The sequence below is a fragment of the Pseudochaenichthys georgianus genome, unplaced genomic scaffold (assembly GCF_902827115.2).
Source record: "Pseudochaenichthys georgianus unplaced genomic scaffold, fPseGeo1.2 scaffold_520_arrow_ctg1, whole genome shotgun sequence".
In the NCBI taxonomy this organism is placed as follows: domain Eukaryota; kingdom Metazoa; phylum Chordata; class Actinopteri; order Perciformes; family Channichthyidae; genus Pseudochaenichthys; species Pseudochaenichthys georgianus.
Genome location: NW_027263081.1, coordinates 24,453 through 50,603, shown reverse-complemented (window position 1 = coordinate 50,603; position 26,151 = coordinate 24,453). Strand labels below are relative to the sequence as shown.

Genomic DNA, 26,151 nt, shown 5'->3' with positions numbered 1-26,151 from the left:
CTAACAGTTTGTGCTAGCCATTGGCGTTGATGCCTCTGTCTGACAGTTGCTTCCATTCAGTTTCTCACTCTCATTATGCTTTGTAGCGTCATCTGTCGGTGTGTCTGGTTGCAATGAGTGCTGGGTTTTCACTTTAAACACATCCCACTTCTCAGGAAGATGGCCTTTGTTGAAGAGCCCAGAAGTGATGTAGGAGAACAACAAGATGGCAGCAATGGCCGACAGCATGGAGATGGTTTTAACTGGAGAGTACTGGACATAAACACCGTCCTCAAGAGTGCATCCTGGGAAGTGTAGGATTGGTGCGATCCCTAGTGTTGGGTCGCCAGTGAGCAGTCGTACCATTATTCCCACCAACAAACCCATTACAGCCCCGTAACTGTTGGAGATGTTGAAGAAGAGGACGCAGACGAGTTGAGGGAAGAGTACGATGTAGGCGATTTCAGCTCCGATGAACCAGAACAATAAGATGTTGTTTTTCAGGAAGGCAAGCGATGAACCAAACACGCCCACGACCAACACGGAGGCTCGGATCACCCACTGGGTCTCCCTGTTGGACGCCTGAAGAAGAAGAGAGGAAGAAGAACCGATAAACAGCACATTATTGAGACCTTCTTTAAATAACTATTGTATTGCTTTCATATCTCATTGACTCTTCATATTGTCTAGTTTTCTTTAGTTCCACTCTATATTTATCCTGTAGTTTTTTTTGCAAAGTACAAACTAAACTCAATCAACTATTCTCATGTAGCTTTCTTTGCAATGTACCTGTCACAAGTTAGACACGAGTTCCTGCCTGCTCCCTGTCCGACGGATTTCCTGGTTTTGACCCTGCCTGTCCCTGACCTGAATAAACTGAACATTGCTATACACTGGTTGTATCTGAGTCGTGCTATTGGGTTCTGATCTGTACCTGTGAACGTGACAGTACCACACCGACATAAGTATTAATTGTCTTCACCTGGGGTCTCAGGACGTTCTTGTAAATGCTGGAGGTGAAGACAGAAGCTGCAGAGAGCAAATAGGAGTCGAGGGACGACATCCCGGCGGCGGCCACAGCTCCAATACCGATGATGGAGATGAAGGACGGAGTGAGATGTTGGAGGCTGAGGGGCAGAACTAGAGCAGATTTCCCACGTTCATATGGAGACGGAGAACCGTACGAAGTCATGTTCCAGTCTAAAGCGTGGACACAGAAGAAGGAGAGACTGAAAAAGGCTCACATTATCTGTGAGATTCTGAGACAAGCCTACTGTAATGTGAATATATATCATGCGAGGTGTTGAACAAAGCCAACTTTCAAATTGCATTTTGCTGAAATATATTTTCTTTTCTGGCACATTTGCAAAAGCCTGCAGTCCATTAAAATATATAAGTGTTTCTTAGTTTGGTTTTCTAAACTGTGTTATTCGCCATTTCTTGTCAGGGTTTGGACAGAGTAAGGATCCAAAATCAGTAAGAATGTAAACACAAGTCGAGCTTTTAGTAACTTCAAAGCTAGTAGAAAATATAAAAACTGAAGAAACAGGCGGAGTCGAACAAAAGGAAAAGTAGCAAACAACACTTGAACAAACCCGGAGGACTAGGAGGGAAACAGGAACAGGAAATCCAGAACCAAACCATAGGAAAACGACAGGTGCTTAAAGACATCAGTTTTCACAGGTTCCCTCAGTATTTAGAAACAGTTGTTACCTGTGGAGGCAGCAGCTGCCCCAACAAGTATTGAAGGAATCATGAAAAGTGGCAGGAAGAAAGCAGAAACATAGCAAGTGGTCTTGGCTGTCGATGTGGACGATGCCGACAAAGTCCTCTGATGAAGGCACTGATATCCCAGACTCCCCAGGGCCTTAAAGTCAAAACAGTAAGTTGGTTAATGTTTTTTTATTAAAGTGAATTGTGTTTGTAATTATCCACTCCCTTACGAAGAATAGGAAATCGTCCATCAGTATCCAGGACTTTTTCAGCCCCGGTGCTCCTATCCAGGGAGCGTGCAGGGTGTTGTTCATCAGCGTCTGACTAATGTCCGAAACGTGGGGGTTCATCAGAGCAAAGGGAACACAGATCCACTGCAGGGAGAGAGAATATGTAAATAGAAACACACAGAACTTCTAAAGACCTGAAGACACGGACAGTTGTTGTACATTAATTATGATTTTGCCATAGTGGGTTCGGTGATGTGGTCCCAATAAAGGGAGTAGCGAGTAGCAAACTCACCAAGCTGATGAATAAGAGGATAAGCTGTACAATATCTGTGTAGGCCACCGAGTAGAGACCCCCCAGCAGAGTGTAGATAATGGCGATGGCAGCAGAGATCCATACGCACACACTGAAGGGAAAATCCAGGACCACACTCATGGTTCCTCCTGTCAAACACATTGTATCAGGACAATGTTATAAACTGTGTTATAGGACTGTGTTGGTCAGGGATTGGTCATAACAAACACCAGGTGTATTGGCTGAAGACCTGAGGCCTGTACTACGAAGCAGGATTTTAGCTTAGCGGCTAACTTCAGGCAAAACTCTGGGTTTCTGGTCCTACGACGCTGGTTCTCTTTTTAGCGGGCTAGATCTCCCCTGCTCCGGAGCAGGTGAGGTTGCAGGCTAAGAGCTCAACTCAGTGAAAGTACCGCCTGCTGACCAATCAGAGCTCAGTGTGCGGAGTTTAAAGCGATCAAGTCATATTACAGGAGAAAGGAAATGCAGAAAAACTGCCGTTGCAGGAAAGACGGACGGCAAAAATCACCGACTGTGTGAACGTGAACATTAATAGAATAGCACCTCCATCTTCAGAGCAATCTGACTATTATACCATTAGCGGTAAGAAAGCTTACTTACATATCGGCCACAACATAAGTACCCGGATCAGAGTACATTAAGTACAGTCTGCGGCATATCACTTCATAATGTATCATATATCTCCTGATCTGAGTCAGCTGAGCCGTATCTGGCCGTGCAACACTCACAGTGTCACATACTGGATGCAGAAGTATTATTTTAAGCAACACATTAAGTTGACGAAACACTCGAGACAAATGTAATGAAAGTCAGATCGTGTCTTAGATGGGGCAGTGATATCATAAACCTGTTAATGTACGCATTCAAACACTTGTTCTGTTCCCAGCTGTATTCACCTTGCAGGTGCAGCTATGAGGCTTTGATCCTGATCAAGTGTTTAAGTCATGGATGTTTAAAGTTTAACTTCTTCATATGTCTAATATTAAAGTTCACTTTTCATTCAGGAAGTATGATGCTGCGCTGTCAGTACGCTTCTCAATGTTTGTGATTGGTCGAATGCTCCAGATACCACCCCTTTCATGTGAACGCGCACCTAACTAGATAGGACACGGCTGGCTTGAGCGATCCACTTGATAACCCACGTCGTAGGACCGTTTAGCGAGAGCGCGTATGTTTTGGATTAGGCCAACCGGCTAACTCAAACATATCCAGGTTAGGTTGAACCAGCTTCGTAGTACAGGCCTCTGAGGAAGAACTGCCCAACAACAACAACAACAACAACAACAACAACAACAACAACAACAACAACAACAACAACAGTGTCTTTGATAGATTGATAGAAACCTGGACTATCCAATATTTTATTTTTACAATGCAGTTTCTAAATGCTTGTATTCGATCCCTCTGGCTATATGTTATAGTGTACGTCGTCTGCATAGTGATGGTGATAGTTTACCATAAGTAATTACCGTAGAAGCATCTAGTTGAGAAAGAAGAGGTCTCAAAATCTAGCCTTGACAACAACTTCCCCAAACAAGAAGGATGCAGGAAACGATAATGCTTAGGTTGGAGGCAAGCCAAAGAACAGGAAGGTTAGGTTGGGGAAGAGCGCAGGGCTCCTCCGGAGCCCTGCGTGGTGCACTGGCTCTCGGTAGATAGGTGTTTAAAAAACATTAAAAACCTCCGTAAACATAAACCTTATAAAAACCCTTTTAAAAGCATCATAAAAGCTCCGTGAGGACAAGACCGTCTCAGATGTATGGTTAAAAAGTGCAGAGTGGAGCCGGACCACGGAACGGCGGCAGAGTATGCCCAAAAAGCAGATCTCCCCGTCCCAGGATCTGGAGGGTGGTGTGTGTGTGTGTGTGTGTGTGTGTGTGTGTGTGTGTGTGTGTGTGTGTGCGTGCGTGCGTGCGTGCGTACGTACGTGCGTGCGTACGTGTATCGATGTATCTACGTGTGTGTGCGTGTGAGGAGCTTGTCCCTATGGAATCCATCAAGCACCCTAAATGATAGGGGGATCTAAAATGGCCAATTTAAAAGTGACTCCAGTTCTATTAGTAAAAGCCGTGCAGTTAAAACACAAGTGCAATGATACAAATATAAATAATTAAAACATTCTCCCCAGTAATATTAATTTAAAAAGTAAAGGGAGTGTTAAAATTAACTAATAATAATAAAATAAAGGAAGGCACACTGGGTTAGTAAAATCGTATATAATGAACTGGATGTCACTGAAAAACAGAAACCATTAAAATCAAGGTCGAGGAGAACATATTGGGTAGGAAAGGGAGGGCATGAGCAGACTAGTTCTGGGACCCCTTCAAGTATGCCAGAGATCTGCTGGAGGAGAAGAAGACAGGGAAGCTTGTGAAAACTGTGTCGGAGTTGAAAAACCATATTGAAGAACAACTTGGCAACAGCAGCAAGAAAATCCCTCTTGGGCCCAATTGGGCCTTCCCAATTTGACACGGCACCACTCAAGTGGACAGCGAAAATGCAGGTGGTAGAGAAAGCAAGATCTGCATCATCACCTGGACCGAAATGCGTACATAAGGTATAAGGGCGGTGTTGGTGCAGTACTTAGAGCGTTGATCATCAGATCAAGGGGCGTTGGTGAAATGAAGCTGAGCGCAAGTTCAGACAGGAAGACCTAACACTCCGTATTGCTCGTCATGGCAATACTTGCTCCCTCCACTGGATGACAGGGAGCGCCACTCCTTAGCCAACATATCACTTCCCTCCATTCACAAGCCTAATTATCGCACCTGTTAAACCCTCTATATATGCTCTCCCCTTTCCTATCAGCTGTCTTCCAGGCGTCAACGCGCAACCCTCCTCCACCCCTTCGCCTCCTGCTTCCAACTCAGGGCCAAGCTCAACCTTCTCCCTTCCAACCAGACCTAACCACTCATCACCACCACCAGGTCTAGACCCAGGGGGGTTCATCGGAAACGGTTCTTTCCCTTCCCGAATGATGTCCTACAAAACCTGGGCCTAGTCGCCAAAACACATTTCATTCACTTGTTATAAACTGTCATCATTATGTTTCATTTATATAATGTGACCGATAATAAACATGTATTTCATACATCACGTCTCTCCTGATTGAACTCTAGTTCCCGCCTCGGCTGCCACTGCGTCAGGCCGTTGTGTCCTTGGGCAAGACACTTTACCCGCATTTGCTCCTGTGGGTTGTGTCCACAGTAATGACTCTTATATATGTAATGTGTACTTGTAAAGCGCTTTGAGCACCTGTAAAAGCGCTCTAATAAAAAAATGTAATGCATTATTATTATTATACAAGAACTGCCCCATGGTTCTAAAGCTACTCTGGAGACTCCGGAGGAGTCTGAAAGAGCTCATCATATGGGCATAATCTAAATCAAACTGGACAAGTCTTACATTTTTGTCAAATTATTAAGGGGCTAAGAATTACAAATCTCTTTGTCTGATCGGGAGAAGATTCCACGAGTGGCAGAGCAATCTGTACGACATCTTGGGAGATTGTTTACTGCTGATCTGTCTGACAAAAAACACGTCTTCCTCTTTCATGGCGGACTGGGTGCAAAGCTACCTGGAAATAAACCGGTTTCTGATTTTGATTCTGATAAAGTGTGACATGTAAAACCTTTTATGCAATTGACAGTGATACAGATGTAGCGCTTCGTTTCAGACGCCTACCCGTGCGGGTCCGTGATCGGCACGGGGTGGGCCGCTGCTGAAATGGAAAACCCCCCCGCAGGACTTGAAACGCCCCCTTGATAAATACATTTAATTATAATGAAACCAACTGCAATGGATCATGGATCCACCAGGGGGAGCCGTGAAAAGCTGCCACACTGAAACTCATGTGAAATAAACAGCTGATCTACAGGTATCTGATATAGCGGATATTTGTTAAGATCCATATGTCACGGATATGATCATATTCTGTGCTAAATAAGAGACATGTAATCATTTACTAAACATCACCATGTTTTTATTTAACAAAATAATGTTTAATTCACGTTGGCGTAAGTACAAAACCATCGCTATGATTTTAGATCAGGAAATGCATCCAGGGTCAAACAAACGATGTTTGATCGTGATCCTCGCGATCATTTAATGAATCATATGTTCGTGAGTTGAAATGAATGCACTACATTTAATCCACGTGAGTTTACAACAACAACATAATAATAATCGCTTTGTTTTTATATCACATCCGACTGGAGGAAAATGCAGCGGCTCTCACTAACGATCACCCTAATCCCACGGCAAACAATAATATGTACAGCGTTAATAGTTTACTGTATTATTAGTGTCTAATATTACTGGGGATTTCGGAATGGTACTGTATTTTGATTTATTGTATCGGCTTCATATCGCAATATATTCCCGAAGTCTGAAATGCAAAAATGTCCCACATTAGGGCAATTCACCCTACATTTAATCATTCAAAGAAAATCATATTTTGTTTCTTTTTAACGAAATAAATGTGGTTTAATCCACATAATTTACTGTGTTAATTGTGTACTGTAGTATTGTGCACATTACTTTTCGCTGCTTGTTGCACCTGGTTAGAAGCTAAACTGCATTTCGTTGTCTCAGTACCTGCAATATGTGCAATAACAATAAAGTTTAATCTAATCTTGAGCAGGAACAAATGTATTTAGGCTACTTAGTACATATCTGACATAAACGATTAAACACATTTGTGCATTCTTTAAACCGAGTCAAGCCGAGTCCGGAGGCGGTGGCACATTCAAGTGTGCACCTGATTGTTTAACTTGAAGGTGCCTGATGACATTTAATCATTCAAAAAAAATCATATTTCGTTTATTTTTAACTAAATAAATGTGGTTTAATCCGCATAATTTAGGCCTACTGTGTCAATTGTTTACTGTAGTATTCTTTAACTTGAAGGTGCCTGATGCAGAGTCCTGCACGGGTCTGATTTTCAAGACCCGCTCCCGCCCCGCGACGTGCAATACCGAACCCGCCCCGCTACCCGCACATATTGCCAATTAGTTCCGCAACCCGACCCGACCCGCATAGCCTAGCCTATATATGAGTAGTGAAAACGTGCAATTATTAACACATGCAGTTGCATATTTGTCTCAAAGCGTGGGATGTTGGTTATTTTCTCCATCTAGGATGACACCAAAAGCCTCCCAGACGTTGGATTTTGCTCTTGAGGAAGTGCTATTGAAAATGCTGTATTCTCCGCTAGAGAGCTTCACCTCAGCCATTTCGAATGTGGCGCGCACAGCAGCAGATTGATGCGCTGCAGAGGTTATGATTATGCACGGTCCCGCTGGGGAGAAGTCTGAGGATTTAAACATTAAACAAAATTATTATTATTTTAATATATTTATTATGCAACACCCGCGACCCGACCCGCATCATCTTTGTTTTACCCAGAACCGAACCCAGAAAAAAGCGTTTGAAAAAATACCACCTGCGAATCACCTTTTGTGCAGGTCACCCGATGCAGGACTCTGGCCTGATGTGAACATTTCCAGAAGAACTCTAGCTTGAATGGCCTTTGTATGTATACAGTAGGCCTACAGTATAGCCCAACCATGTACACCTTCCTTTTTTCCCGTCCAAAGTTTGAATTGGATAAAGGTAATGGTTATCGATGGTGCTTTTATAGCCTATTGTATAATAACTGTGTAATTTATATTTCTTTTCAAATGCATATATGGCCACCAATTTACACGGCTCTTCCCGTCAAGAATATGAATAGAACTTAGTTAGACCACTTTACATTTCTGCAAATAATTTTTTAATCACACACGTCTCCATGTCCCGAAAATGATAAATACAATAAAAAGAGGAAACAATTTTCAAGTTCAGTTTTCATCGTTTTATTTAAAATAACTGACATAACAGACACCATACTGTAGGCCTATCTGCTGCGGAAACCAGGACGAGCTATTTCGGGATCTGTTTTTCGGGGACTCCTCAGTCTATCATTTACCCGGCTCCTGATCTTATGCCACTGGTCGATGTTCAGATTTGGGAACCAATTGGAAACATAGGACTCAATCTTTTTCAACCTCTTGACGGGAAAAAGGGAATGTGTAAATGGTTGAATGATGAATAAACAGTGAGGAGGGGTACAGTATGAATACACTAGATATACACAGCAGCCCAGCCTGTGAGCAGTATGAACACCAATGAGCACTCAGCTCGAGATACCAGCGAGTCGAGAGAGAGAATGATATCTGCATTTTCTCTTTTGGTTTGACTAGGACACATCCTGGGGATTGTGTTTACAAACATTGACCAGACCGTTCACCAGCCCCCACCCCCCATGTTGCCTATGCTGTCCTGTATTTCGAACTCTTTGTTTAAAACGAATTGGCCATCGGAATGTGTGGAGGAAGGGTCACATTCCACAGCTCTCCCCCCCCCCCCCACTCTGTAGGTTTTTGTTTGCATATTTCTATGCCGTAATTCATACTGGTCCTCTCACGCACATACATTCTCCTTACAGTATACATATATAGGCTATATGAGTCCGTGTATCAACGAACCATTTCTTTTTCTTTATTAAAAAAGTAAACGGAAGAGCGTCTGAGAGGCGTTTTTGCCCTTTTGCTTTTTACCTTACTAAATGGTCTAATGGTCAGTGGAGCGAGGGGGGGGGGGCCCGCGAAACTCGCAGAAGTGATTTCAAAACAAAAAGCACTCGTTTGCTAGGAACAAAGAAAACGGCCAAGACACACATTGAGTCCAGAAAATGAATGTTATTAAGGGCTGTAAATATAATAAGCCTGTGTCTAAAATTGACAACAGGCTTATTATATTTACAGCCCTTAAGATACACTTTTGTGTTTAACAGCTGACCACCATGACATACTTTGTTTTAGTAGATTTCGCATGAGAGCAAAATGTATAAATATGAGCATTACATCATATGAATATGAGAACAAAATGAATGAATGTGTGAGTGACAATATATGAATGTGTGCATTGAAATATGATAATATGAGAGCAAAATGTATGAATGTGTGAGTGTAAATATATATGTGTGTGAGAGTGAAAATGTATGTAAAAGGAGAATATATGTGTGTAAGAGTGAAAATGTATGTATGTAAAAGGAGAATATATGTGTGTTAGAGTGAAAATATGCTGCATTTTGAATGTCCACCATTTTCACCGGAAATATCAAACATTTAATAAAAGTGAAAAACAATGAACAAGACTTAACGTAATCATCATAATTAATTATATTTATTTCGTATGGATGTAGGATTGTTGACTTTGTTTAGAGTAGTGATCTTCTACTATATGAACATTTTGGACCCAAAATCACAAAAAAAAAGTAAAAACAGATTTTGAAAATGATATTATTTTTCATATAGGTAACACAAACATACACAACGAAACCATTTAAAAGCTGGAAATATATACGTGGGATGTCACTATGATAATGTGAAAGTTTGATTGAGGTAGCATGGGATTTCATTCTGATAAGGCAAAAGTGTTATTATAAATATAATACAAATATATATATATATATACACATTATGTACAACAATCAGTTTTTTCTGTCTGTATCTGTGCCACGCTTCAAAGCGGTTTCTGACACAGAGGGCAACATCACAGATTCCTCCTCCTCCATGTAAAAAAACAAGATTAAAGCTTGACTCACGTTCAGAGTTCTCTTCATCATAGTTGAATCTTCAAAACTCTAAATCTATCTAACTATATCTAAATTCTCAATGTTTGTCTGTCACTTTACTTCAATCGCAGTCTCCCGCAGCCTAACTTCGTCTCCCGCCACCTCTCTTCGTCTCCCGCCGCCTCTCTTCGTCTCCCGCCGCCTCTCTTCGTCTCCCGCCGCCTATCTTCGTCTCTCTCCATTTCCCGCCGTCTCTCTTCGGTTCCCACCGTCCCTCTTTGTCTCTTTTCGTCTCGTTTCGTATCACTCCGTTTAACTGATTACCTCACCCCCTCCCTGGTAAATACATCCTGTTGAGCAGAATCTACAGTTTCCAGTATTTTCCATTTCGTAAAATGATCAAATTCGGCGAAGATATTAAAATATGTGCTTCCATTATTCATACTTCTGAAATATATCTGTATTAACTTTATATCATCATATGTCCGTGTTTGTTGGGTCTTTTTGCATGAAACAAAGACTGGCATATAGTTTCAAGCCAGTACTTTCGACAGAAATACACATATACATCCTGTTGAGCAGGATCTACAGTTTCCAGTATTTTCCGTTTCGTAAAATGATCAAATATGGCGAAGATATTCAAATATGTGCTTCCATTTTTCATACTTTTAAAATGTATTAACTTTATATCATCGTATCTCCGTGTTTACTGGGTCTTTTTGCATTAAACAAAGACTGGGATATAGTTTCAAGCCAGTACTTTTGACAGAAACACACGGCAATGTTGTCCGGACTGTTGTTTTTATGCGGCACCGGCTTGAACAGGTCATGTGATCTGATCACGCCGGCGTGACGGTCGACTCCAAAGGGTTAATATTAAATACATATAAGTATTTTTACAACTTGTGTTTAGAAATATTACTGTTGTAATTATTGATGCATACATGTGTTCATCCATTCAATGTGGCATCTGCTATAATGGGGTTAATGTATGATATTACTTAATAATACAATACATTATAATATATGATATGATAATTACATTTTAGTTTTATTCATTTCTTATTTCATAGTTTCTCATTATTATTATTTTTATCGTTCATCTTATTTTTGATTGTATTAATCTATGTGAATCTGTGCTGTCCTGTTTTTCACTCTCACCCTGTTGCTGTTTGAACTACTGAATTTCCCCACGGGATTAATAAAGGTCCATCTTATCTTATCTTAATGTATAAGTTGATTTACTTCAATCTACTGTACTGTGTAAAAACACCCCAACAATATTACAAGAAATATACTGCATAAAGCAAACTATATACTTTATTTTATCTCAAATATAGATGTTTCTACAACACCCGGTTGTCTTTTTGTATTTTGTGAATGAAGCGCCATCTCATGGTTAAATCCTGTAATTGAACAAATGGGGAAATTGTGCAACGCCCTCTAGCAATTTGGCAACACCCCCAGCCACTGGCATCCGCTGGGCTTTTGACTGGGACACACCCATTTGAGTCTGATCTGGGGTGCTACATCTGTAAGCAACAGCGGCTGGATTTTAACCAAGGGACTGCTAGCCAGGGAAAAGTCGATAAAGCCATTGCACGGTATGTTGTAGAACACATGCAGGCTATTGCTAGTTAGCATGATACTATGTCCGGGCGGCACACGGCATATGGGACGGAAAACTTTGTCCAACAACCTGGAGAAAGAATATACAAAAATGGAAAGCCAGCTAATATCGATGCAATCCAGATTGCATATAATGCATGTCAAGTTGATCAACAGATTGTATTATTCTCCAATGCAATAACAGTACTGAAATGAAGGCTATAAGGGCATTAATGGGAGCCCTTTTTTTAAGTAACTAAAAAGTTACTTTTCACAGTAACGCATTACTTTTTGGTGTAAGTAATCAGTACAGTAACTGAGTTACTTTTGAAATGAAGTAACTAGTAATGGTAACTAGTTACTGGTTTTCAGTAACTAGCACAACACTGCCGACAGGTGATCTGCAAAAAAAGTGATAGCTTTGTCAATAACTCTTCCTCAAGAACGAAATCCAACGTCTAGGAAGCTTTTGGTGTCTTAGATGGAGAAAATAACCAACATCCCATGCTTTTAGAGCCAAATACGCAACTGTGTGTGTTAATAATTGCATGTTTTCACTGCTCATAGGATATGCGGGATCGGGTCGGTTTGCAGATCTTGTGTCATCTAGGAGTGGGTGGCAGGGCGGGTTCGGTATTGCGCGTCACGGGGCGGGAAATCAGACCCGTGCAGGACTCTGCTCAAGGTATCGCTAAAACCCTGTTTGTGTGTGTGTGTGTGTGTGTGTGAGTGTGTGTGTGTGTGTGTGTGTGTGTGTGTGTGTGTGTGTGTGTGTGTGTGTGTGTGTGTGTGTGTGTGTGTGTGTGTGTGTGTGTGTGTGTGTGTACAAACAGAGAGAAACATCCATATACCATACCTAAACCAATTAGTGTGCAGGGCAACCAGACAACATCCAAACTAATTGAAGCCAGGGACAGTGCAGCAGTTATTCCTTTTCCATACTTGGTATTGAAGGGGTCCAGCAACGTCACACAGTGTCTGTCTCTCATCGGCTTTACAAACACCAAGCCACCTTAATATAAGGAGGACAGAAGACATCACCATTAAAGAAACGATCTTAGGCTGCGTTTGAAATCACCTATAAACATTAATCAAACTGAATATGAGGTGTGAAAGAAAACCCTAGATGTATAATACCTTTAAATACTTTTTTAACTATTTCTATCTGTAACAACTATTTGGAAAAGATAGATTAGATTTTTATTAAATAGTGATATTTTCTCCAAATATGTTTTACATATTACATATCTACATTGTTTACCTATTTAATATTATCCGGTTACATGTGTTTATCCTGTCAGATGTAATATCAAACTTACAAATAATAAAAGTTGAGCTGTATGCCAACAGCATCAGGATTGCCCAGGTTAGACCCATTGATGGCAGGTACACCATCTCAGCTGTGCCAACAATGATGCCTCCTCCGACCCAGGTAGCTACGGGAGAGATTAACACACAACAATTCAAGTAGTGGACAAACAGCAGCTATTTCAACAGAGCTAAAAAAAAACGTTCAAAATAAAACAGGAAACAGGAAACTCATCAATGATCCTTGATGTGGTTTGGAACATAATATGGTGTTTAATCTATCCACCTTTCTATCTATCAATCTCTCTTTATCTATCTATCTCTCTATCTATCCATCCCTCTATCTATCTATCTATCCCTCTTCATCTATCTATCTATCTATACAGTAGTTACGGCTGTAAATACGGTTCTATGAGTCCCGGATGACCGCCAGAGGCGGAGATTTAGCACTGGATATATCCATCGCACGCATGCGCAGTTTGAGTACCTAATAACAACACGGTCACCTCTGACCCACGTGACGACGGCTACATAGGCAAAATGCGTATATGAAGTGTCATGAATGCAATAAATCTACCCTCGTGGGGGCACGCTAATGTGATTGGCTTAGAATTTAGGAGACATCTGATTGGCTATAGATAGAAAAAATTACACGTACGAATCGGGTGACCGTCAGGGGGTTTTGAAAAAACCCACACACGAATGCACAGCGATCCGTGCACAGAAAGCTGTTTGTGTTTGCAGGTTCAGGGGATTTAAACGGAAAACAAATATGTGAGGATCAAAAATACATATGTAAAAATGTTTCTGTATTTGGATTTTATTTACATGAATATAAAACGGAACATATTTGTGTGTGCATTGAAAAACACAACTGTGGATCCGGAAATACAAGTGTGAATCATTCTGTGTGCATGTGTGTATTATGAGACTGTTCTGAGCCCATAAATCTATGGCCAGCACTTACACGGCATATAACCGTAGTTACAGTAGTAACTATGGCCAGTACTTACACGACTTAGAACCATAGTTACAGTAGTAACTATGGCCAGTACTTACATGGCATATAACCGTAGTTCCAGTAGAAACTATGGCCAGTACTTACACGGCATATAACCGTAGTTCCAGTAGAAACTATGGCCCTAGTTTTGACAGTTTTTTAACTACAATGGGGGGGATTCCGAAGCCTTTAAGATGATCTGTGGAGATGCATCAATCTGTTACACTACATTTCACAAAAACCAAGCAATTGAAAATTACAAAAAATTATATTAAAAAGGTAAACAATAAGGCTCCTCTATGTCAATACATGCAAGAGATGCAGCATTTTCTCAAGAATGTTTAATATAGATTTTTCATCTTCCTCAGATGTCACTCATTGGCTGTCATTGGATTGGCTGTCAGCCAATGAGTGATCGTTGGGCTGTCAGCCCATGATTTGGACCTTATTACCCCAAAAACCCAAGCCACAGCTTTGCTATCATTGCAGTTTAGTCGTGTTTATATCCTGCATTGGATTTGTAAGCATATAATGCTTCACCGAACACACAGTGGCGACTGGTCATTAGGGGCAGGTACAGCCCCACCTAGTGTCAGCAGAAAGTATTACAAATAATGATTACAAAAAAATGCAAAAAATAAATAACAAAATATATAAAATATATTTTAAGATCATGGTTGATCATCTGATTCGTCTGTACATTGCTGTTTTAGTCTGTGTTCTTATAATTAGTGTATACAGTGTGTGCCTATTGAGCTGTTTAGAGCCATGTGGGACAAAACCCGATCCTGCCCTCCCTCTCACTGTCTAACTGAACGGTGACTGTAAAAACTACACTGCGCATGCTCAGAGTATTGTCTTATTTAATGTGTTTGGCAAACAAATAATGACCATAGGGGCATAGTGCTGCCATCCCCACCATACGTCATCTCACATAATTCAGAGCTGATTGGTTGTAAGTACATGTGCCGCGAAAACTGTGGTGTGTGAAGAGGAGGAGAGAGACGCGTCCTAAAACCAGGAAGTAAGTTGCGCATGGCTTCCCTCCACAAAAAAGCAATGATATTTCTCCATGGGATTTTAGAAAATAGCTCAAAATAAGATCTGTGGGAAACTTACCTTACCTGTCGGATAATATCCACATGGCTACCCTACTTTTATAATTTTCTAATCATAAATCTATTGATTAGATTAGATTTATGATAGACTTTTGAAACTACAAGAAGATAAGGAGGACTTTTACAAAAAAGTAATACAGATTTTTGTCCAGAAGGATAGGCAAATGGACTTCATCTTCAAGTCAAGGTAAGACCGTAATTTTATTGAAAATGGGATCTTACTAAGAGAGAACCATTCAATATTTAAATGATAAAATTACATTTTTTGGGTATCCTTTTATTGAACTGTCTGTTTAAAATTAATCGAAGCATCAGACAAAAAAGCTTTTGAAATAATATTATATTTTGATTTAGGTCAACATATAATATTTGTAAACCTGAAGAGTCTGTGCCAGTGCCTCGCCAGCCATGAACCTCACTGCACGTCACTGCAGAAGCTTATATATAGACATCTACGTTTTTTGTGCCCGACCACTTTTGTACATATAAAAACGCCACTACGAACACAGGAGGGGGCTTGCCTGTCTACAAATAAAGACGGTTCATTTGAATTCTCCCCAAATATATTGAGGCTGAACCTGAACTTTGAATTCTCTGCTCCCATCATAATCTTGGCAATCTTGTTAAAATTATGAATGCAGAATTAAAAATACTATGTAACTAGTTTGCAGTTAATAAATGATCCCTCAATGTGGCCAAAACAAATTAAATGTTATTCAATACAAAGTCTGAGATTAGAAATTACTGCATTATACGTATTTGCAATACAGAGATAGAAAAATGTGGTGCATGTACATTTGTAGGACTGCTTGTTGACCAAAAACTCAATTGGAGTAGCCTGTGGTGTTGGTAAATATGAACACACAACTCCTCCCATATTTAAAAAAACTCAATATATTAAAATGTGTTGAGATAGTACAGCTTAAAACAGTACTGATTATGCACAACATTTTCCATAAGAAAATGCCTAATAACATTCAAAAGCAGTTCCAACCCACAGCGTGAACATATGAATGTAAAAAAAGTAACTTGAAAATAAGTGTTCACAATGTGTATATGCAATTATGCATGTATTATTATTATTATTATTATTATTATTATTATTATTATTATTATTATTATTATTATTATTATTATTCATTTGCCTAGTACATCATTTCCAAAAACAGATAGTTGAAACTGCTATTGACATGTGCAGAAAATGACCCTATATCTACAGATGTAGCACTCCAGATCAGACTCAAATGGGTGTGTCCCAGTCAAAAGCCCAGCGGATGCTAGTGGCTGGGGGTGTTGCCAAATTGCTAGAGGGCGTTGCCCAATTTCCCCATTTGTTCAATTACAGGATTTAACCTTGAGATGGCGCTTCATTCACAAAATACACAATGGGTGTTGTAGAAACATCAATATTTTAGATCAAATAAAGTATATAGTTTGCTTTATGCAGTATATTTCCTGTAATATTGTACAGTAGATTGAAGTAAATCAACTTATACATTAAGATAATATAAGATGGACCTTTATTAATCCCGTGGGGAAATTCAGTAGTTCAAACAGCAACAGGGTGAGAGTGAAAAACAGGACAGCACAGATTCACACAGATTAATAAAATCAAAAATAAGATGAGCGATAAAAAATAATAATAATAATGAGAAACTATGAAATAAGAAATGAATAAAACTAAAATGTAATTATCATATCATATATTATAATGTATTGTATTATTAAGTAATATCATACATTAACCCCATTATAGAAGATGCCACATTGAATGGATGAACACATGTATGCATCAATAATTACAACAGAGTATTTCTAAATACAAGTTGTAAAAATACTTATATGTATTTAATATTAACCCTTTGGAGTCGACCGTTACGCCGGCGTGATCAGATCACATGACCTGTTCAAGCCGGTGCCGCATAAAAACAACAGTCCGGACAACATTGCCGTGTGTTTCTGTCGAAAGTACTGGCTTGAAACTATATCCCAGTCTTTGTTTCATGCAAAAAGACCCAGTAAACACGGAGATACGATGATATAAAGTTAATACATTTCAAAAGTATGAAATATGGAAGCACATATTTGAATATCTTCGCCATATTTGATCATTTTACGAAACGGAAAATACTGGAAACTGTAGATCCTGCTCAACAGGATGTATATGTGTATTTCTGTCGAAAGTACTGGCTTGAAACTATATGCCAGTCTTTGTTTCATGCAAAAATACCCAATAAACACAGACATACGATGATATAAAGTTAATACAGATATATTTCAGAAGTATGAATAATGGAAGCACATATTTTAATATCTTCGCCGTATTTTATCATTTTACGAAACGGAAAATACTGGAAACTGTAGATTCTGCTCAACAGGATGTATTTACCAGGGAGGGGGTGAGGTAATCAGGTAAACGGAGTGATACGAAACGAGACGAAGGGGGACGGCGGGAAATGGAGAGAGACGAAGATATACGAAGACAGGCGGCGGGAGACGAAGAGAGGCTGCGGGAGACTGCGATTGAAGTAAAGTGACAGACAAACATTGAGAATTTAGATATAGTTCGATAGATTTTGAGTTTTGAAGACTCAACTATGATGAAGAGAACTCTGAACGTGAGTCAAGCTTTAAGCTTGTTTTTTGACATGGAGGAGGAGGAATCTGTGATGTTGCCCTCTGTGTCGTAGTTGACAGAAACCGCTTTGAAGCATGGCACAGATAAAGACAGACAAAACAGATTTTTGTACATAATGTGTATATATATATATATATATATTTGTATTATATTTATAATAACACTTTTGCCTTATCAGAATGAAATCCCATGCTACCTCAATCAAACTTTCACATTATCATAGTCACATCCCATGTATATATTTCCAGCTTTTAAATGGTTTCATTGTGTATGTTTGTGTTATGAAAAATAAAATCATTTTCAAAATCTGTTTTTACGTTTTTGTTGTGATTTTGGGTCCAAAATGTTCATATAGTAGAAGATCACTGCTCTAAACAAAGTCAAAAATCCTACATCCAAACGAAATAAATATAATTAATTATGATGAATACGTTAAGTCTTGTTCATTGTTTTTCAATTTTATTAAATGTTTGATATTTCCGGTGGAAATGGTGGACTATCGGACATTCAAAAGGCAGCATATTTCCCCCAAGTGTCTGTCAACATGCATTTTACGTTTCTAACTTGCAATATCAATATTTCAGCTCTCTTCACTCCAGAAAAGCGATCTCCCTGTGTCTCTCTGTGTGCGGGGGATCACAGGAGGGGGGGGGGGGGGAGAGCTGTGGAATGTGACTCCACACATTCCGATGGCCAATTAGTTTTAAACAAAGGGTCCCTAACATACATATATAGGAAACATGGGGGGGTTGGGGCATGGTCGGCGTTCACTCCTGATGAACCCACCAGGGCTGTTTCCTCAGAACGAGAGGAAAGTTTTTACCAGGACAGCTTTTTTAAGGGACAGCATCGCCCTGAGATCTATGCTGCTAATATGTTCATGGCCATAACGCCATTTGTAACATAGGCTATGGGAGAATGGTGAAAATAACCAACTGGACTGGGACCAATGGGAAAATGCCTCTTCCCCTCAATGTGAAGCAAAAGATTGAGTCCTATGTTTCCAATCGGTTCCCAAATCTGAACATTGACCAGTGGCATAAGATCAGGAGCCGGGTAAACGAGAGACTGAGGAGCCCCAGAAAAACAGATCCCGAAATCGCTCGTCCTGGTTTCTGCAGCAGATAGGCCTACAGCATGTGTCTGTTACTGTATGTCAGTTATTTTAAATAAAACGGTGAAAACTGAACTTGAAAATTGTTTCCTCTTTTTATTTTCTTTATTATTTTCGGGATGGGGAGACATGTGTGATTAAAAATTCATTCACAGAAATGTAAAGTGATCTAACTACGGGAAGAGCCGTGTAAATGGGTGGCCATATGCATTTGAAAAGCAATATAAATCACACAGTTATTATGCAATAGGCTATAAAAGCACCATTGATTACCTTTCTCCAATTCAAACTCTTGACGGGAAAAAAGGAAGGTGTAAATGGTTGGGCTATACTGTACTGTATACATACAAAGGCCATTCAATAGACGTTCAATATATAGTATTCGTTTATTAGAGTCGGCTTGACTCGGTTTGCATTCATAAAGAATGCACAAATGTGTTTAATCGTTAATGTCATAGTATTCGTTTATTAGTCCCCGAGGGGAAATGGGTAGCAGCACATCACAGAGGCATTTAAAAAGTGAAGAAAATACATTCTGGAAATGTTCACATCAGGCACCTTCAAGTTAAACAATACTAAGTAAACAATTAACACAGTAAATTATGTGGATTAAATCACATTTATTTCGTTAAAAATAAACGAAATTACTCGGTTTGCATTCATAAAGAATGCACAAACGTGTTTAATCGTTAATGTCAGATATGTACTAAGTAAATAGCCTACATTAGTTCCTGCTCAAGATTAGATTCAACTTTATTGTTATTGCACAGATTACAGGTACTGAGACAACGAAATGCAGTTTAGCTTCTAACCAGGTGCAACAAGCAGTAAAGTGAAAAGTAATGTTCACAATCTAAAGAATAAAATATATAATGAATTGAATGATGAATAAACAGTGAGGGGTATGAATACACTAGATATCAGCCTGTGAGCAGTATGAACAGTGTGTTAATCGTTAATGTCAGATATGTACTAAGTAAATAGCCTACATTAATTTCATGATGGATTAAACCACATTTATTTCGTTAAAAATAAACAAAATTATTAAATGTAGGGTGAATTGCCCTAATGTGGAACATTTTTGCATTTCAGACTTCGGGAATATTATTGCGACATGAAGCCGATACAATAAATCAAAATCCAGTAACATTCTGAAATCCCCAGGATGTGTCCTAATCAAACCAAAAGAGAACATGCAGATATTAAACTCATAAATGAAATGGTAGACATATTAGTACTCTTAGTGCCAAGTTGTCTCAGACAATCTGTTTTCCTAATGTGGGACAGTTCTGTGCAAAATGTGGGACACTGAAAAGTCTATATTAAAAAGCCTCAGTCACCTTCATTCATGTAATAAAAAAATCTCAGGCCAGTAACACTCAAAGCTACAGTAAATGTGCAATACCATGCTATGTTACTATTTATAATGTTATTGTTGTTACAACACTCATATGAAACATAACTGTTCTTACAATGTGTGTTGGAAGGTATTAAATTACTATGCATATTTTATTGTGTAAACACACAGCTGATCACCTGAGAGCTGCCGTTTCATTCAGAGCGTTTAAAAAAAACGACGGTCTGATTTCAACAACTCAATGTGTGATTATTATAGCAGTAATTAGACACTAATAATACAGTAAACTATGAACACTGGACATATTATTGTTTGTCCGTGGGATTAGGATGATCGGTACTGAGAGCCGCTGCATTTTCCTCCGGTCGGATGTGATATAAAAACAAAGCGATTATTGTTGTTGTTGTAAACTCACGTGGATTACATTTAGTGCATTCATTTCAACTCGCGAACATATGATACATTAAATGAACGCGAGGATGACGATCGAAAATCGTTTGTTTGACCCTGGATGCATTTCCTGATCTAAAAACATAGCGATGGTTTTGTACTTACGCCAACGTGAATTAAACATTATTTTGTTAAATAAAAACATGGTGATGTTTAGTAAATTATTACATGTATCTTACTTAAGCACAGAATATGATCCTATCCGTGACATATGGATCTTAACAAATATCCGCTATATCAGATACCTGTAGATCAGCTGTTTATTTCACATGAGTTTCAGTGTGGCAGCTTTTCACGGCTCACCCTGGTGGATCCATGATCCATTGCTGCTGTTTCATTATAATTAAATGTATTTATCAAGGGGGCGTTTCAAGTCCTGCGGGGGGGTTTTACTTTTCAGCAGGGGCCCACCCCGTGCCGATCACGGACCCGCACGGGTAGGCGTCTGAAACGAAGCACTACATCTGTAGTTTTCGTATATATATATACATATATATGCATTTATTGTTTTCCTGCCCTAACTTTTATTTAAATGTTTCTCCAGTTTTCTTTATTTCTTTGTACTCCTTCATTTCTATACATTGTTGACGCAATAATGCCGCTGTATTAGGATGATGCACGGGAGGGCTACTTTCCACAAGCTATGCTTCAGCCCTCCCACTTCTACTAATTGTGTTCATCTTTGTGTGTATGAATTAAACTTTTTTTGTTTTTTTAATTTGGGGGCCCCCTAGTGGCAGCGGGGGCCCTATGCCCCTGCATAGTCCGCCTATAGGAAGAAACGGCCCTGCTTACACGGCTTAGAACCGTAGCTACACAAGTAACCGTGGCCGGTGCTTAAAAGTGTCAGCCAAACGGCTGCACACTAGATAATATAGTATTGGGAGGATGAAATGCTCTTTAATGGCCACACATGCAGTGAAGATTGTTCTCCGCATCTACCCATCCTAGTGCTAGGAGTCTAGTACTAGGAGCAGTAAATACAACAATATAGCGCTACTGCAATCAAAACCATACGTTACCGGGAGCGAGAGCACTGCCCTCACCGGTTGAGTTAAATAATGAAGCTGAACAGTATGCAAGGTGGTATCCAAGCGGCTGCTGCTAACAATCAAGCGAGACCAAGTCAAAACACAAATGTTAAGACCAGATCATTAGCTTCTAAGGAATTGAACAGCCCGCATAGAACCGTAGGCCACGGTTACAGTAGTAACCGTGGCCGTGCTTAATGGCCTAGGACCTTAGTTACAGTAGTAACTATGGCCAGTACTTACCTTACTCTCTGAATCTAAACAAAAAACGGGCAAAATATGCAACCCAGTCTCACGGCCTTTCGTGTTATAGTCATGACATGTAATCTCTTGATTCGTGTTCACCAACACGATTTTCCCATTTTTTTCGTGTCACAGAACGATTTTTAAAGCAATGTATTTCTATTGGTAATGTGTTTCGTGCCTGCAGCACGTCTTTTTGTCCGTTCGGGTCTTGGAAGACCAGAAGCTGTGGGGTTCATAAAAACATGTTCTTGCTCAATATCAAGCCACGATGATTGTTTTTATTTTAAATCGTATAATGTCGGACTTTTTTTGCCGTCTGTGAGGAAAATAAATGGCTCAGAGCCTCAGAATACTGACATCTGTATTTTTTTTTAATCTTTTTTTCCTTCTAATTTGTTATTCTTTTCTCAATGACACACTGTTATTTACTCACCAATAACACACAATTATCCTTGCTTTTATTTATTGGTTTAATTCCATAATGTCAGGCTTTTTTGGTGTCCGTCAGGAACTGAATTTCAAAATAAAAATAACCGGAAACAGACGTAGGCCTATAAGGGACATTTCAAGCATCATTGCGATACACAGCCACTGAACTGATTAACTTCAAGTAGCTTATAATGATGCCATGAGAATATTGCTGAAGAGACCTCCATGGTCTAGTGCAAGTGAAATGTTTGTGGCTGCAGGAGTCAATACTCTACAAGCTGTTTTAAGAAATCTCATGTATAAATGTATTTGCCGGCTTAATGACTCTGATAAATCATTCTCTGAAATCCTCTTGGCCTTATCGAACATAAGGTGTAGTACTACACGCTACCAATCACAGCTGTGGAGGCATTGGTATAGCTGTCTCTTTTTTATGCTGTGTATGCAATTTATTATATGTAATGCAATGTCTTTTATCTGGACCCTGAGTCTGTAATAAAGTTTTCATTCATTCATATCTATCTATCTCTCTTTATCTATCCATCTATCTATCCATCTATCCATCTATCTATCTCTCTTTATCTATCTATCTATCTATCTCTCTTTATCTAAATATATATATATATCTCTCTCTCTCTATCTCTCTCTTTATCTATCTATCTATATATATATATCTCTCTCTTTATTTATCTATCTATCTCTCTATAAGGAACCGCAGTAAACAACAGGCGTTGCTTTAGCAAGGCAAGGCAAGGCAAGGCAAGGCAAGGCAAGGCACGTTTATTTATAGAGCACCTTTCAACGCAAGGCAATTCAAAGTGCTTTACAAAAAAAAAAAAAAAATGAAAGACATTAAGCATTAAAAAACGAAAAGCTAATCAAATAAACATTAAGAAAAAAATACATGGATAAAAGTTACAGTGCAGTCTAAAATATAAATAGTTCAATTAAACATTACAAGAAAAAGTACATGGATAAAAGTTACAGTGCAGTTTAAGATATGAATAGTTCAAATAAAAGCAGCGACAAAAAGAAAAGTCTTCAGCCTGGATTTAAAAGTAGTCAGAGTTGCAGCGGACCTGCAGGTTTCTGGGAGCTGGTTCCAGATATTTGGAGCATAATAACTGAACGCTGCTTTACCATGTTTAGTTCTGACTCTGGGGACAGAAAGCTGACCAGTCCCTGAAGACCTGAGAGATCTGGATGGTTCATAGTTTAGCAGGAGGTCAGTAATGTATTTTGGGCCTAAACCATTCAGTGCTTTATAAACCAGCAGCAGTATTTTGAAATCTATTCTTTGACACACAGGAAGCCAGTGTAAAGACTTCAGAACAGGAGTGATGTGATCCACTTTCTTAGTGTTAGTGAGGACTCGAGCAGCGGCGTTCTGAATCAGCTGCAGCTTTCTAATAGATTTTTTAGTGAGACCTGTGAAGACACCATTGCAGTAGTCCAGTCTACTGAAGATAAAGGCATGGACAAGTTTTTCCAAATCCTGCTGTGACATTAGTCTTTTAATCCTAGATATGTTCTTTAGGTGATAGTAGGCTGATTTAGTAACTGTTTTAATGTGACTGTTGAAACTCAGGTCAGAGTCCATGACTACACCTAGATTTCTGGCTTTATCTGTTGGTTTGAACATTGCACACTGAAGCTCAGCGCTAACCTTTAAACGTTCTGCCTTAGCAACACTTCATGTTTATGTTTTCGCGCAAGATCAATAGCGCAAAAATCACTGCATTTTCTATAAGGTAAATATTACCCACTGGCGCTGATGGGTATACATGGCAATTTGTTGGCCCATTTTTTCAATCTGACTTCATATTGACCATTTTTAACAACAGAGGGCGCTACATAACACACTTTCAGGAAAAGTCCCGGACTGGGAGACTTGAATATTTTATTGAAAAAAAGTTACATACGATCAAGAAACAGCTGCGGGTAAAATGTACCCGTTGGCGGTTCTAGTGTTAAAGAGTCGGACCCAGAATCAGCACAAGTAACAGGGCTGAAATTGAGGGGTATGTTGCATGGCTAGAATGGGTGATCTGTTGGTATTTTCAAAACACTTCAGAGAGATGTTTTGTATAGATATGGCCCTATCATATATTATTAAAATATAGCAAATTAGGTGAGCTTTAAAAGAGGTTTACGAGTCATTTAATGAATAACTCTGGCATGATGCACAGTACGAATGGTCTTACTTTTCCAACAAATTATCTGAATGGTTTTCTAGTTAAATAAATCAAACTAAGTGACAATGCTTTTACATTATGCCCACATGAATGAATTTGTGGAATAATGGTGTCTTTCTTGTGTTTCTTCACCCTTTTCCTTTAGACAAAACAACGTCAAGGGTTTCATTCTTTTCACATTTCTAATTCTTTCAGCCACTTATCAAACTCACATTCTTCGTACTGTAGCTCGTATTTCAACAGGCTTTTTTTGGGTTGTTTGTGTAGGAACTCAACGACAGCGAAATGCAGAATATTTGTATTAACAGACCTATAAATACATCTGCTTGATGAAAACTGTGTCCATTGTTTTGCATCCAGGTCACATGACACCTATAGAACTTTAACAGAACTATCAAAATATTTCCTTTACAATCATGCCTTTTTAATTCCAGTGTTCCTCCTCACCTGTCATTGTGAAGATCCCCACCACCAAGCTAATGCTCCGGTTTCCCAGCAGAGCCATATCCATCCCAGTGGCTGCGCTTCTCTTCTGTTCCCTTTTGGACTTGAAAGAAGCCCAGATGCCGGTCCCAAGAACCAGCAGGTAGAAAATCACCATGGCTATCAGTCCTGGGATGTTAACAGCCATGATAGATGCTGACTGACTCCCCGACTAGCTGACGTCTGACTGGTTATATAGTTGGTCTCTGTTGTTGGAAAGGGAGAGGACATTCCTGATAAGACAGATAAAAAACAAGACCTACAGAAACCTGCTCCACCAGAAACCCCTTGCTCAAGGCCAATGTTCAAGGATTGTCTTACGAACATAGCTACAGGCATGATAGATGCTGACTAACTCCCCGACTAGCTGACCTCTGGCTGACTGAGTGAAGTAACTCAAGAAGACAAACCGATTAAATGAAAATATTTTCTTTTGCCTGATCAGAGCTTAACACTTGACAAGCATCGACTTGTTTTGTTTATCAGTTGCCAACAAAAAGGAGTGCCAGCAAGTAACGATCGTGGAGCTCAAATGACTGATTTGCTGTCATGTCTGCTGCATGTGGACATGAGGCTAATCCTAACCCTCTGGACAGTTCTCTACTGAGGAACTCATCAGTTATGAAGGGAGGGACATTAGACAGTACAACTTTGGTTGCGGGAAGCATCAGCGGCTGTACTTGGACAAACATTTCTCTCACCACGATGCCTGTCTCGATGACGCGGTTCGCCTTCTCCACCTGATCCAGAAAGATCACCACCGCGCTGTTCATCCGCGCCAGGGACTTAATGCTGCTGTGCCCGAACTTCTCTCCCACAGCCAGCCCGATCTCCTCCACAGTGCATGGGAAGCCGGCTGCGATTTTAATGCCGTGCTTCCTCGTGAGTTTGGCAAACTCTCCATTTACCATGGCGTCAGACGCCGGCCGGCGAGACACCGGCAGGAGAAGCCCACAAAACACCCCAAAAACACAACCAAAAAGCACGAAAAGTACAGAAAATCAAAACCACCACCGATAAACTATATTAAATAAACACCCATTACACAAAAATAAACGGAAAATATAACGGAAAAGTCTCCCAGCATGCACCAGAAGAAGAAGAAGAAGAAGAAGAAGAAGAAGAAGAAGAAGAAGAAGAAGAAGAAGAAGAAGAAGAAGAAGAAGAAGAAGAAGAAGAAGAAGAAGAAGAAGAAGCTTTAGTTATCCCCCTAGGGTTTTTTACATACATCCTTTTAACCACAGAGTATGTATGTTGCACACATGCACATGCAGGCTGGTTGGGGGTTCGGTGCCTCCCTTAGCAAAAAAATCTATAGAAT

General features: G+C 39.7%; 1 protein-coding gene across 1 annotated transcript; it reads right to left on the bottom strand.

Moving 5' to 3' along the window:
• On the bottom strand, positions 1-25,000 carry LOC117442990 (high-affinity choline transporter 1-like). The gene is made up of 8 exons (XM_034078949.1): positions 24,795-25,000; positions 12,781-12,897; positions 12,318-12,473; positions 2,215-2,363; positions 1,923-2,066; positions 1,693-1,846; positions 962-1,179; positions 1-561 (listed from the first exon to the last, which is right to left on the bottom strand). The coding sequence occupies exons 1-8, from the start codon at positions 24,976-24,978 to the stop codon at positions 1-3; spliced, it is 1,683 nt and encodes a 560-aa protein (XP_033934840.1). The 5' UTR covers positions 24,979-25,000.
• Positions 25,001-26,151: the final 1,151 nt, after the last annotated feature.